Source organism: Ranitomeya variabilis, chromosome 6, assembly GCF_051348905.1.
Source record: "Ranitomeya variabilis isolate aRanVar5 chromosome 6, aRanVar5.hap1, whole genome shotgun sequence".
NCBI lineage: Eukaryota > Metazoa > Chordata > Amphibia > Anura > Dendrobatidae > Ranitomeya > Ranitomeya variabilis.
Window position 1 is genome coordinate 369111308 of NC_135237.1, and position 14728 is coordinate 369126035.

Consider the following 14728-nt stretch of genomic DNA (forward strand, 5'->3'; position numbering starts at 1 on the left):
GTTGCATTGAAAGAGGCATAGATGCTCCTGACAAGACCGTAGTTTTGCCTCTATACAAGTCAATAGTGCAGCAACACTTATAGACTGTAGACAAAATTGTACACAGTATTCTAAGAAAAACCTAGCTGAGCTAGAGCGGCAGATAAGTGACCAAGGTTATTAAGGGAATGAGTGAGCTGCAGTACCAAGACAGGCTATCAAACTGAGAATCTTTTTACACCTAAGCCTGCAAGGGTGATAAGGGGGCATCCTCTACATCTAGATGAAAGACTCTTTAATCAACCGTTTTTTTTTTTGTACTGTATGAGTAGTGAAATGAAAGAACTCTCTACCATAACATGCTGTAATGCAGGGGTGGGGAATCGTTTTTGTATTTTTTTTTTTTCTGCCTAATATTTATACCAACCATACTTCACCCATAAAGTACATCCTGACTGTGGCACCAGTTTCAGGACATAATCTTTCATTGCATGCCCTTCAGTGTTCAGTAGTGAACACTGCGTGTGTGTGCTAACAGAGCAAGAAGAACCTGGTTGTAATCAAAATACAGCTCCCTGCCCAAGAATGTGGTCCCTGAGAATCTGCTCCGGGGCCTGATAAAAGGTCATCGAGGGCAGTAAATGGCCCTGAGGTTCCCCACCCCTGCTGTAATGGTTGATTCACTAAAAAAGTTCAAGGGGAGCCTGGATCTCTTTCTTGATAAATATAAAATCACAGGTTATGGGTACTAGATTCTTTGGTGGGACATTGATCCAGGGAACTAATCTGAATGCCATATGTGGAGTCGGGAAGGAAGTTTTACCCTAATATGGCTCATTGTAATTTTGCCTTCCTCTGGACCAGCATGCTTTGGTGTATGTTGAACTCCATAGACTTAGATTTATAGTATGCCTTCAACCATAAAACTGTGGTTCCACGGTCTTCTAGTTGAATAGTGTGCTCGTTGTCTGCAGTTTTTTTTCCAGGTTCCGGAGATTGCTCTGCAAGAGTCTTCAAATTTCCTTAGATTTTTATAGCTTCCAAAGTAATGGGCCAACTGGGCGAATCGGTCTGTCTATGGCACTATATCTATGGATTTTTTTTTTTTTCTTTATTCACTTTAAGATTGGCCCTCATTTATTTTTTGGGTCGAATTTGCTCACAACCATTCAGTTTGACTCTTAAAGGACATTTCCCTTTGTTACATTCTATGGTTCGAAGTCTCGTCTTCCACTAACAACCTCACATGAGCCCCCTGGAGCGTGGGCCCCGATACTGCTGGAACGTGCTGGAGGTAAGTATAGGTGTTCTTATTTTAACTGGGCCAAACTTGAGGAATGAGAAAAGGTTGCCCAAGTAGAGGCAACCCCTATAAATGTATCTTATTAGAATTTCATGTGTAACACCAACACAAAGTAGCAAATTTGTGAAGTGTAAATGAAATGATATATGGTTTTCTAATTGTTTTAAAAATATAAATCTGAAAATTGTGATGTGAATTTTTATGCAGCCTCCCGTTGTCTGATACCCCTAAATACAATCCTGAAGGCAAATTGCCTCCAGAAGTCACATAATTAGTAAATTGATTCCACATATGTGTAGTTTATTCTCAGTATAACTTCAGCTGTTCTGTGAAGGTTTGCGAACATTAGGGATCAAACCGCTTCATGAAAATCAAGGAACACACCAGACAGGTCAGGGATAGTTATGAAGAAGGGTAAAGCAGGGTTAGATTATAAAAATATAGCCCAAGGTTTGAACATGTCGCTGAGCTCTGTTAAATCCGTCATACTAAATTGGAAGGAGAATGGCACAACTGCAACCTAACAAGACATTACTGTCCACCTAAGCTGACCTCCCAATTTTATAGCATAAAGTACACTTGTAACAGCACAGGTAAAAGGCAATGGCCTGATTTTGGCCACACACTTTTAAGATTAGGCAGGCAGGCTTCCCCCATTACAGGAAGCTATGTAGAAAACAGCTTGATGGCACAGCAGCATAAGAAAAGTGTCCACTGCCGTGGGTCTGCGATAGATTTATTGATGGCCTAGAGTGGTATCTTGTATTTTTTTGTTGTTGTAAAAACAAATAAACAAACATATCTGCCTATTTTGATTATGTTGCAGCTAAGTTAGTAGTGTTAACAACTGTATGGGTCATTTTAAGCAGGTCATTGGCCTCAGTGAGTTAATCTTTTGCTATACGTCTGTTAGAGCAGATGGTGTGATTCCCTTCCTCCCATGTTTTCCCATGCTGTCTTATATCAAATTAAAGTATACTTGACCTAGTTATTGATTAACTCGTCAGTTGACGTGAATATATCACCATTTATCACCTATTCATACTATGCTATGTGAATGTTATACTCAATGTAGAATACAAATAAATACAGTATGATTTTTTTTTTTTTTTTTGCAGGAATCGGCATGGGATGTGGCAGTCGATCACCGGCTTTGGTGCAGTTAGACCATCATCAGTAATCTTGGCTTATACCCTCTGCTGGTCAGAGAGAACCTGAATTCAGTTGGAGTGAAGAACACCCTGAGGCACAATGGAGGAAAAAGGGACAGAATGGCTTGTATTCGCTGTACATAGGCTAGTTTCCTGGGGAGCATCAGCTGCCATGATTTTTGGAGGAGTTGTGCCATACATACCCCAGTACAGAGACATTAGAAGAACCCAGAACGCTGATGGGTTCTCGGTCTACGTTTGTCTCATGCTGTTAGTAGCAAATATCTTAAGGATATTGTTTTGGTAAGTAACCTATTTATCAAGATAAAAGGTTTCCGGCTTTCTTTTATGATTCTTTACTTTACTTTTAGGAAGAACAATTAAAGATGACTCCTAACCCTTCATAGCTGTTGGCTGATTGGTTGTTCAGCCGGCTTCTACTACTTCTGATTTACCCCTGTCCTCCATACACATGCACACTTGCCATGACTGCGGAAACTGGAGCTTAAAGGGAACCTGTCACCCCTCTCAGGCGTTTGTAACTAAAAGAGCCACCTTGTGCAGCACAGCACAAATGCTGCATTCTGACAAGGTGGCTCTTTTGGTTATGCTCCCTGCACACACTGAAATAAACGTTTATAAAATGTGCCCCCTCATACCGTGAAACCGTCCCGGGGGCATGTCTTTCCTTCCTAAGCCAGACGCCTCCCAGCTGTCACTCCAGGTCTGTGCGCGCCGAGCGCCGCCTCCTCTTGCTTCATTATCGTCCCTGGCGCCTGCGTTGAAAGTACGAAGGGCAGCACAACTGCACATGCCCGAAAAAAAACTTAATGCGCAGGTGCTGGGCACGATAATGAAGGTAGTGGAGGCGGCGCCCGGTGCGTACAGGCCCGGAGTGATGGCTGGGAGGTGTCTGGCTTAGGAAGGAAAGACCTGGCGATTTCAGGGTATGAGGGGGCACATTTTATCAACGTTTATTTCAGCGTGTGCAGGGAGCATAACTAAAAGAGCCACCTTGTCAGAATGCAGCATTAGTGCTGCACAAGGTGGCTCTTTTAGATACAAACGCATGAGGGGGGTGACAGGTTCTCTTTAACATTTAGGACTCATTCAGAAGTCAGTGAATTTTAATTTTTTTTGTGTTTTTTTTTTTTTTCCATTAGTGCTTGGTTAGTGTGTCAGCCATTCAGGTAGTGCTCTGTTTTCTTTTTTTAATCTTCTCCATGGACCCACGGACTTGCATTTGAGAGATTGATCCAAAACGAGAATCAAACTCGAACATGTCTCCATAAATTCTTTTCATCCACGGATCATCCAGTAAATACATTTTGATTTTGTCATAGACAAATCCGACATACCCAAAAACAGATGTATTTGACATTTTTCCAACCATTCCGTGATTAAACAGCACTATATTTTACAATGTTTGTAGTAAAATTGGACAGAGCTACAGTCCTATGATTAAACAATTTTCATTTGCTGTAAGATTTTAATGATTTATCGCCTTCTTAAAGAGGACCGTCGTTATTTGCTCTATTTTTATTCCTGCTGCTCCCCTGAGTTTTTTTTTTTTTTTTTAATCCTCCATATGGTTCCAGGAATACGTACCTTTTTATTTGGTGGTAAATTGTATGGTCTTTTCTAAGAGGACGGTGCTCACAGTGAAATAATTAAGAGCAGTGTTAAAGGGGAACCAGTCACCATGGAAATGCAGTGCAATTTACAGGCAGCAGTTGTAGATCAGGGGCAGCTGAATCAATTGATCTATAGTTTTGTGTGAATAGGTTGGGTAAAGCCTTTTTCATTCATTTTATACCTCTACTCTTTCTGGGTTTTATGGTTCAGTGGTGGGTCCTATCAGTGACTGACAGCTTTCTACAGTGAAACAGTATGTATTTGATACACTACCAATTTTGCAAGTTTTCCCACCTGCAAAGAATGGAGACGTCTGTAATTTTTATCATTGGTACACTTCACCTTTGAGACAGATTTTAAAAATAAAAACCAGAAAATCACATTGTATGATTTTTAAATAATTACGGTAAATTGCATCTTATTGCATGGGTATTTGATCACCTACCAACAAGCAAGAATTCTGGCACTCACAGACCTGTTAGCTTTTTTATAAGAATCCCTCCTACTCTGCACTCTATCTGTATTTATTGCTCCTGTTTGAACTTGTTACCTGTATAAAAGACACCTGTCCAGTCAATCAATCACACTCCAACCTCTCCACCATGGCCAAGACCAAATAGTTGTCCAAGGACACCAGAGGCCAAATTGTAGACCTGTAGAAGCCTGGGATAGGCTACAAGACAATAAGGAAGCAGCTTGGTGAGAAGGCAACAACAGTTGGCACAATTATTAGAAAATGGAAGAAACACAAGATGACTGTCAATCTTCCTTGGTCTGTAGATCCATGCCTTGTGGGGTAAGGATGATTCTGAGAAAGGTCATGTATCAGCCCAGAACTACATGGGAGAACCTGCTCAATGACCTGAAGAGTGAAGAAAATGGGTATTAGACCTACCGGTAATTCGGTTTCCAGGAGTCCATCCTGACAGCACCCTGGAGGACTTCCTCCTCCTCCTTGCAGGGACAGGAAGAAACACACGAGAGGTTAAAAGGTCCCACTCCGCCCCCTTTCGTTCAGTGTTTTAACAAGTACCACACCATGGATAGATGCAATTTGAATTCTTTTAATTAACCAAATCATATTACAGCATATGAAAATAGTATACATAGGGGGGAAAGTAACGGTGCTGTGTCAGGATGGACTCCTGATAATACCCGTTTTCCAGGATGTCCCCCTGACAGCACCCTGGAGAATACCAAAGAAAACTCCTTTTGGGTGGGACTACTGCTTGGAGAACTTTACTCCCAAATGACGTTTGCTGGGCTGCTAACACGTCAAGTTTATAATGTTTACAGAATGTATTCACCCTGGCCCAGGTTGCGGCCTTACATATTTATTCTAAGGACGCCCCCTCTCGTTCAGCCCATGATACTGAAATGGCCCTAGTAGAATGAGCTTTTATTCCCAGTGGGCTGTCTACCCCTTCTGATGAATAGGCCTTAACAATTACAGTTGTGATCCATCTAGCTATAGAAGTTTTGGAAGCTTTTTTACCCCTATTTTTTTCCCCCAAACAGGATAGAAAGGTTAGGGTCCCTTCTCCAGGTACTAGTCGCCTCTAGATAGTTTAACACTGCTTGTCTTACGTCCAGGGAGTGTAAAGATTGCTCTTTTGCATTACAGGCGTTTTCGCAAAAGGAGGGTAAAATTACCTCTTGGTTCCGGTTTTGTACTGATGCAATTTTTGGAATAAACGATGGGTCTAATTTTAAGATTGTGATCTGAAGATACGGATCCCTAATAGATAAAGCCTGAATCTCCCCCACTCTTTTAGCTGTCGTAATTGCTACTAGAAAGGCTGTTTTCCAAGTACGAACTGAGATAGGCATGTTTTCACCTAGGGTATAAGGTTCTGTACATAAAGCCCTGAGGACCAAGTTTAAGTCCCAAGAGGGGGTGAACTGCCTAAAGGTGGGACGCAATCTCTGGATGGCTTTAACGAACATAATTATCCATTGGTGGGAGGCCAAAGGATAATCTAAGAAAAAGCTGGGGGCCGAAATCTGTACCTTAAGGGTACTAGGCCTAAGACCCATGTTGAACCCATTCTGAAGAAAATCCAGAACTCTGGGAACATCCGGGGTCTCTGGCAACACCGCTGACCTGCCACCCTCCATACAGAATGTCTTCCAGATCTTGTAGTAGATTGCCGAAGTTACTGGTTTTCTGCTAGCTTGAATGGTTGAAATGACTTCATCTGATAAACCCCGAGCTTTCAAGATGTCCCTTTCAGGATCCATGCTGACAGGTGTAACCTTTCCGGGTTTTGGTGCAAGACAGGACCCTGATAGATGATGTCCTTCCATAGAGGAAGTTTGATTGGGTTCTCTGTAGTCATGGACCCCAGCAACAGGAACCAGCTTCTCTTTGGCCAGAATGGCACAATCGGCAGAACTGTTGCCTGGTCTTCCTGGATTTTTCTGAGTACCACTGGAATGAGTGCCAACGGGGGAAACGCGTAGGAGAGTGGTTCGTCCTATGTCTGGCTTAAGGCATCCACTGCTTCTGGCATGTCTGAAGGATTGAGAGAATAAAATCTGGGCACCTTCGAACTTTTTCTTGTGGCAAACAAATCTATTCTGGGAGTTCCCCAACGGTGGCATAATAGTTGGAAAACTTCTTGGTTTAGTTCCCACTCTGTTGGACAGACCTTCCTTTTGCTTAGGTAGTCGGCCAGGATATTTTGCTACCCTTCTAAGTGCACTGCTGTAATTGAAAGAACTGTGTTCTCTGCCCAGACAAATATCTTTTGCGCTAGATCTTGTAGTGCTCTGTGCTTCGGACCTCCCTGGTGTCTCAAGAATGACACTGCTGTCATGTTGTCCATTAAAATCTTCACATGCTTGTTTTTTAACCGAGAACGGTTTCTTCTTAGGGTCTCCCAAACTGCATAAAGTTCCCTGAAGTTTGATGACTTGTGGCTGATGTCTTCGGGCCACCTGCCCTGAAAAAAAAAAAAACCTCCCTTCTAGGTGTGCTCCCCATCCCCACTGACTGGCGTCCGTGGTGATTACTACACAAGGGGTCGGAATCCATGAGACACCTGTCCTTAGGTTGCCGGGTTGTGTCCACCATCGTAATGATCTTCTCACTGCTGTTGATAGATGTATTGGTCTGTCCAGAGACATCTGGCAACGATCCCATACCGAGAGAACCTGTCTCTGTAATAGTCTTGAGTGGGCTTGGGCCCACCTGACACAGGTGATACAGGCTGTCATTATTCCTAAGATCTTCATGGCTGATCTTATGGTAACCCAATGTCTCAGGAATTCTGTGATCATCTTCCTTATTGACTCCTGCTTTTCTCTTGGTAGAAAGGATTGTCTGCAGGTAGAATCCAGAAGCACTCCAATGAAAACTTTTCGAGATTCGGGCTTTAGGTGTGACTTTTTTACGACCCAGCCAAGGTGTTCTAACACCGCAATGGTTCGATCTCTGTGTAGGAGTAAAGTCCTTCCTGATCGGGCTACCAGGAGAAAATCGTCCAAATAAGGAATTATTGTAATTCCTTGGTTTCTTAGGTACGCAACTACCTCTGCGATCAGCTTCGTAAATATTCTTGGAGCTGAGTCCAAGCCGAATGGGAGGCATTGAAACTGGAGGTGGCAGTTTGGTCCGGCAGACCTACCGAGAACCTCAGAAGTTCCTGAGAGGTTGGATGGATTGGAACCTGATAATACGCACTCTTGAGGTCGAGAGTGCACATTACTGAATTTTAGTCTGAGGTGGATGGTTGACCTTAAAGATTCCATCCTGAACCTTTTGTATTTGACCCATACGTTTAACGGTTTTAGGTTTATGATTGTGCGTGTTTCCCCCTGACTGTTTTGGGATTGAGAATATGGAAGAGTAGTGACCTCTACCTATTTCTGATGAGAGGACCCGAACTATGACCTTGGAGCTGAAAAGTTCCTGAAGGTCTGATAACATTGGAGAATCGGCTGCCACGGTTGTCGGTGAGATACACCTTTTTGAGGCGGGGTAGATATAATCTCTATTTTGTAGCTCTCTGATATTATATTTAGGACATATTATTATATAAGGGAAGGTGCCACCAGTTTTCTTGTAGTTTGTTTTTTTGTGAAATTAAGCTTAAAATAGTAAATAAAATGTATTAATGCAATGTTTGCACTGTTTGCAAACATTTCTATATGAAAAATATTATACAGTTAGTCCTCGGGTTACAACGGTCTCGAGTTACATCGTTTCGTGGTTACAACGCTTTATACAAAGCCTCGTTCCGACTTACACGGTTTGCGTCGTAAGTCGAACTACATGCAATAGAGTCCAGTACTGTACACTGTACCCGGTTACACGAGGAAAACGAGTCTCCTGCACGCCATAACACCCTAATTATGTAGGGCACTGTGTTAGGATAGGTGTTTGGATAGGCTAAGTGTTTGCAGTACTGTACTGTTATTATGGTACAGTACTGTATGAATGTATGGTCCGACTTACATCGAAATTCGGTTTACGACGCCGCGTAAGAACGGATCAACGACGTAAGTCGAGGACTACCTGTATATTTTCTTACAAATATATATATTGACCACTAGGGGGAGCATTTTCCGTTTTAGACCTCAAGCAGCTATAGTAAGACTTACCAGCTTTAGGCCATGTGCACACGTTCAGGATTGTTAGCGTTTTTTTCGCGTTTTTTCGCTATAAAAACGTGATAAAAACGCGAAAAAAAACGCTTACATAAGCCTCCTATTATTTACAGGGTATTCCGCATTTTTGGTGCAAATGTTGCGATTTTTTCCGCGAAAAAATCGCATAGCGGAAAAAAAAGCAACATGTTCATTAAAAATGCGGAATTGCAGGGATTCCGCACACCTAGGGGTCCATTGATCTGCTTACTTCCCGCACGGGGCTGTGCACACCATGCGGGAAGTAAGCAGATTATATGCGGTTGGTACCCAGGGTGGAGGAGAGGAGACTCTCCTCCACGCACTGGGCACCATATAAGTGGTCAAAAAATAAGAAATAAAATAATAAACAGTCCTATACTCACCCTCGATGTCTTGCCGCCTCCTCGCACGCTGCCGTTCGGTTTCTGTACCTGGTGTGCGCTGAAGGACCTCGCCGAATGACGTCACTGTCCTGTGATTGGTCGTGAGCGGTCATGTGACCGCTCACGTGACCGTGACGTCACGGGAGGTCCTGTGCGCACAGACCAGCTATACGGAACGGACGCCGGTGAGATGTCTGGGTGAGTATAAGCATTTTTTTATTTTTTTTATTATTTTTAAACATTCTATCTTTTACTATAGATGCTGCATAGGCAGCATCTATAGTAAAAAGTTGGTCACACTTGTCAAACGCTATGTTTGACAAGTGTGACCAACCTGTCAGTCAGTTTTCCAAGCGATGCTACAGATCGCAGGGAAAACTTTAGCATTCTGCAAGCTAATTACGCTTGCAGAATGCTAAAAAAACGCGAAAAAAACGGAAAAAAAACGCAAAAAAAAAAATGCGGATTTCTTGCAGAAAATTTCCGGTTTTCTTCAGGAATTTTCTGCAAGAAATCCGCAACGTGTGCACATACCCTTACTGTTAGCTGGAAATTCTGGGCAGTACCTGCTGACATCAGCATTTCCCTCCCCTTTTGGGTGGTCTAACATCCCTGGGGCAGAATGAAGAGCAGCATCACAGGGCAGAGCCATTTTGTGTGTGACTGCCCTGTGATCTGCTATCACCAGCAGTTACTGCATCAGAAGCACAGTTAGTTTATGTGGTGTGTCCACATACAGCAGCATTGTCTGTGCAGAGCTGTCTGTGACTCAGGAGCTCCAGGTCTGCAGTGAATGGCCCAGCATTGTGGAGGGAGGGGAGAGATACATTGTATGGCAGAGAGAGGTGTCAGGTGTCACCTCTCTCTGCAGGCTGGGAATGCAGCTTAATGGAGTGAATGGAGCTCCTGTGATAGAGAGTAAGTGGAGCTGGGCAGAGAGCACTGGGCTATAATAAAATGGCAGCTAGTCACACCTACAGCAGTGAGTTGTGCAGCCCACATAGGCGTGCCCAGCTCACTGCTAACACCTCTCCAATGTTATAGATAGGGTCCTCGCCGGTCTATTATCTCCTATGTCCATGGGGTGCTGTAAAATGACACTGTTAGTGCCCTGCTACTGCTGCAAAACCAAGATGTCAGCCCCCAGTTCCTTCTTTAAACACATATAACACACGAAATCTGTTTCACATGCATTTAAAACTTGGTTATAGCAGCATGTTATGCTACATTACAGTGATTTATTAATGATCTACAAACGCGGTACCTTACCTTTAAGAAAAAGACTGAGCCTGCCCCTATACCTATGGCGTCATTGTCTTCTAGATCTAGAGCTTGATCTGAAAAGGGAATTTTTTTCCCCTTCTGTTCTGAGCATAGGAACCTTTTTATAGGTCCCCCTGTTGAATCTCCACTGCTCTCTATACACTATGTTCCAAATTATTATGCAAATGACATTTTTCTCGGATTTTCCTAAATGGTCAGTGCAAATAACAGTCAGTCTAATAAAAGTCATCACCCGTTAGAGTATACATCGAATTTTATTGAAGAAACCTCCCAATGATAGCAGTATAATCTCCAAAATGAATAAAAACTCAAAATGCACTGTTCCAAATTATTAGGCACAGAGGTATTTCTAAACATTTGATATGTTTTAAAGAACTGAAAATGCTCATTTGTGGAATTTGCAGCATTAGGAGGTCACATTCACTGAACAAAAAAGCTATTTAACTCCAAAACATCCTAACAGGCCAAGTTACCTGTTACCATAGGAACCCTTCTTTGATATCACCTTCACAATTCTTGCATCCATTGAACTTGTGAGTTTATGGAGAGTTTCTGCTTGTAATTCTTTGCATGAAGTCAGAATAGCCTCCCAGAGCTGCTGTTTTGATGTGAACTGCCTCCCACCCTCATAGATATTTTGTTTGATGATACTCCAAAGGTTCTCTATAGGGTTGAGGTCAGGGGAAGATGGTGGCCACACCATGAGTTTATCTCCTTTTATGCCCATAGCAGCCAATTACTCAGAGGTATTCATTGTCATGCATGAAGATGATTTTGTTCCTGAAGGCACGTTTCTGCTTTTTAGACCATGGAAGAAAGTTGTCAGTCAGAAACTCTATTTACTTTGCCGAGGTCATTTTCACACCTTCAGGAACCTTAAAGGGCCCTACCAGCTGGTTCCCCATGATTCCAGCCCAAAACATGACTCCTCCACCTCCTTGCTGACGTCGAAGCCTTGTTGGGACATGGTGGCCATCCACCAACCATCCACTACTCCATCCATCTGGACCGTCCAGAGTTGCTCGACACTCATCAGTAAACAAGACTGTTTGAAAATTAGTCTTCATGTATGTCTGGGCCCACTGCAACCGTTTCTGCTTGTGAACACTGTTTAGGAGTGGCCAAATAGTAGGTTTATGCACCACAGCAAGCCTTTGAAGGATCCTACACCTTGAGGTTCGAGGGACTCCAGACGCACCAGCAGCTTCAAATAACTGTTTGCTGCTTTGTAATGGTATTTTGGCAGCTGCTCTCTTAATCCAATGAATTTGTCTGCCAGAAAACTTCCTCATTATGCCTTTATTTGCATGAACTCTGTCTGTGCTCTGTTTCAGTCACAAATCTCATCAGAGTATGATGATCACTCTTAAGTTTTCGTGAAATATCTAATTTTTTCATACCTTGTCCAAGGCATTGCACTATTTAACGCTTTTCAGCAGCAGAGAGATCCTTTTTATTTCCCATATTGCTTGAAACCTGTGACCTGCATAATAATGTGGAACATCATTTTTGAGTAGTTTTCCTTTAATTAGAATCACCTGGAAAACTAATTATCACATGTGTTTAAGATTGATTTCAGTGATTCATTGAGCCCTGAGACACAATACCATCCACGAGTTTATTTGAAAAACAAAACAATTAAATCTTTCAGACACTTAAATCCAATTTGCATAATAATTTGGAACACCGTGTAGTCAGGTTGTTTGCGAGGTGGTGGCCTTTTCCGAAAGGGCTGAAATTTCTTGGGTTTATCCTCAGGAAACCCTTTTTTACTACACAAACTCTAAGATGTCTTTTAACGCCTGTCCAAACACCCTAGATCCTGTGAAGGGAATGGCACATAATTTATTTTTAGAGGCGTTATCTCCCGACCAGGATTTAAGCCATATAGCTCTACGGGTCGCATTAGACAAGGAACTATTTCTAGCCGCAAATCTCACTGATTCGGCTGAACTATCAGCCAGGAAGGCTGTGGCGGATTTTATAATGGGAAGGGAAGAAATTATTTCAGCCCGTGGGGTTTTATTAATTAAATGTTCTTCTAATTGCCCCATCCATAAGAACATGGATCTGGCCACCGAAGTAACCTCTATATTAGACTGTATCAGGGCTGCTGACGTTTCCCAAACTCGACGTAGGAGAATATCTGCCTTGCGGTCCATGGCATCTCTGAGGCTTGAAGAGTCCTCAAAAGGAATGGATGTCTTTTTTTGTAACTTTGGCCACAGGTACGTCGACTTTAGGTATTTCTTCCCATGTCTTGATATTTGGGTCAAATGGTAGACGGCCCTTAAATTCCTGGGACATCGCTAGTCTACGCCCTGCTTCCTTCCATTCTTGCAATATCAGCCGGATATGTTCGCTTACAGGGAACACCGTCTGTCTCTGAGATGTAAGACCTCCAAACATTATATCCTGTCTGGACTTTGGACGCGGCGCCTCCTTCATCTGCATAGTATTTCTCACCGCCTGTACTAGATCTTCCGTATCTTCCACTGGGAAGAGATATTTCCTTCCTTGATCCTGCTCTTCTAGTGGAAGCTCCCCTTCTTCCTGGTCTGAGCTCTTAAAGTCTGATTCTTCATTTGAAGATATATCAAGATCTCTCTGTTCTGGGTCCCATCTAGGTCTCTTACGGCTCGGACCTGGACTGGAATGGTGCTGTTGTGATATGGTAGCCAAGGAGGCTTGCACTTCTTCCCGGATTAAACTCCTCATCTCAGACAAGAGTGTTGGTTGTTCTTCCCTTACAACTTTGGAAATACATGAGCTGCAGAGTGATTTTTTTTTTTTTTTTGTGTTTTTCTTCTGGAAGCTTTAAATGGCATATGGAGCAACGGTTACACTTCGCGGCGGCCTTGCCTGGCTTTTTAGCCGTTGGGAGGGGTGTCTGTGGGATATCCTTATCCTAAATAATGCAAGAATAGGGATAATAGGGCTGGGCTTAGTGTCTACATACGTGTTCAGGTGCACTTGCGCTATGCTGTGAAACGCTGGACGGATATGCCGCTGATATCACCGGAAGTGACACTGTTATTTTGCACCTACTTCCGCATTCCACGATGTGGAACGCAAGCTGGGTCCCCGGTGACATCACCGGAAGTGACCCTCTGTTCCGGGAGTGGCTTCCTGCTGACCGCCGACTCCTCCGTGTTCCTGTATGGAACACATGGTTCCGGGCGCCTCTTCTCCTGCCGCATGGCGCCAGAGCTGAAAGCCCCCACCGGGAGGAAGCGGCTCTACCCAGGAGCTCGTCCACTCGACTGGTCTCTGGGACATAGGGACTCCCCACCGGAAAGTTTCTGCCCTGGGCCACTTGACAGGGGGAAGGATATTGGCCCAGCCGCACGATCCCCCTGAGCCCTCCGGCCTCCGGTAAGCCTTCGTACGCTGCACAGATCTCTCGTGTGTCCCTCCATGCAGGGACAGGAAAAACACTGAAGGAAAGGGGGTGGAGTGGGACCTTTTAACCTCTCTTGTGTTTTTTTCCTGTCCCTGCAAGGAGGAGGAGGCGGACATCCTCCAGGGTGCTGTCAGGGGGATGTCTTGGGGGGGGGGGGGGGGGGGTTTGAAAAGGATCCAGCTCCAGAAATCCCATAAAACTAATGTTTACTGAAAATTCTTAATATATTATTATTATTATTATAACAGCATAGTAGCCACTAACCCTATAGGGGGGAGTTCACACTGGCAGACTTGTTTCAGACCCCATGGTCTTTAGTCAGACCTGATAAGAGCTGGGACCACAGTCTCAAATATTACTGTTAGTAATACATTACTCCATCATGGATTAAAATCCTGTAGGGCATGCAAGGTCCCCCTGCTCACACCAGCACATGTCCAGGCCCGTTTGAAATTTGTCAATGACATCTGGATGATCCAAAGGAGGCACGGAAGAAGGTCATGTGGTCAGATGAGACCAAAATATAACTTTTTGGTATCAACTCCACTCTCCGTGTTTGGAGGAAGAAGGATGAGAACAACCCCAAGAACACCTTCCCAATCGTCAAGCATGATGGGGGAAACATCATACTTTGGGGGTGCGTTTCTGCAAAGGGGACAGGACAACTGCACCGTATTGAAGGGAGGATGGATGGGGTCATGTATCATTAGAATTTGTCCAACAACCTCCTTCCCTCAGTGAGAGAATTAAAGATGGGTTGTTGCTGGGTTTTCCAGCATGACAATGACCCAGGGCAACTAAGGAGTGGATCTGTAAGAAGCATTTCAAGGACCTGGAGTGGGCTAGCCAGTTTTCAAACCTGAACCCAATACAAAATCTTTGTGGGGAGCTGAAACTCAATGTTGCCCAGCAACAGCCCGAAACCTGAAAGATCTTGAGAAGATCTTTATGGAGGAGT

The 14728-nt window shown here is 43.6% G+C and overlaps 1 protein-coding gene across 2 annotated transcripts in view; it reads left to right on the forward strand.

Annotated features, from left to right (window-relative positions):
- SLC66A2 (solute carrier family 66 member 2) overlaps window positions 1–14728 on the forward strand; it is a 174243-nt gene that overhangs the window by 5871 nt on the left and 153644 nt on the right. For both annotated transcript variants that reach the window (XM_077270030.1, XM_077270031.1), the window contains exon 2: window positions 2401–2736. In XM_077270030.1, the coding sequence (XP_077126145.1) occupies window positions 2534–2736 (203 nt within the window). In that variant the 5' untranslated portion in view covers window positions 2401–2533. The remainder of the gene's footprint in view (window positions 1–2400; window positions 2737–14728) is intronic.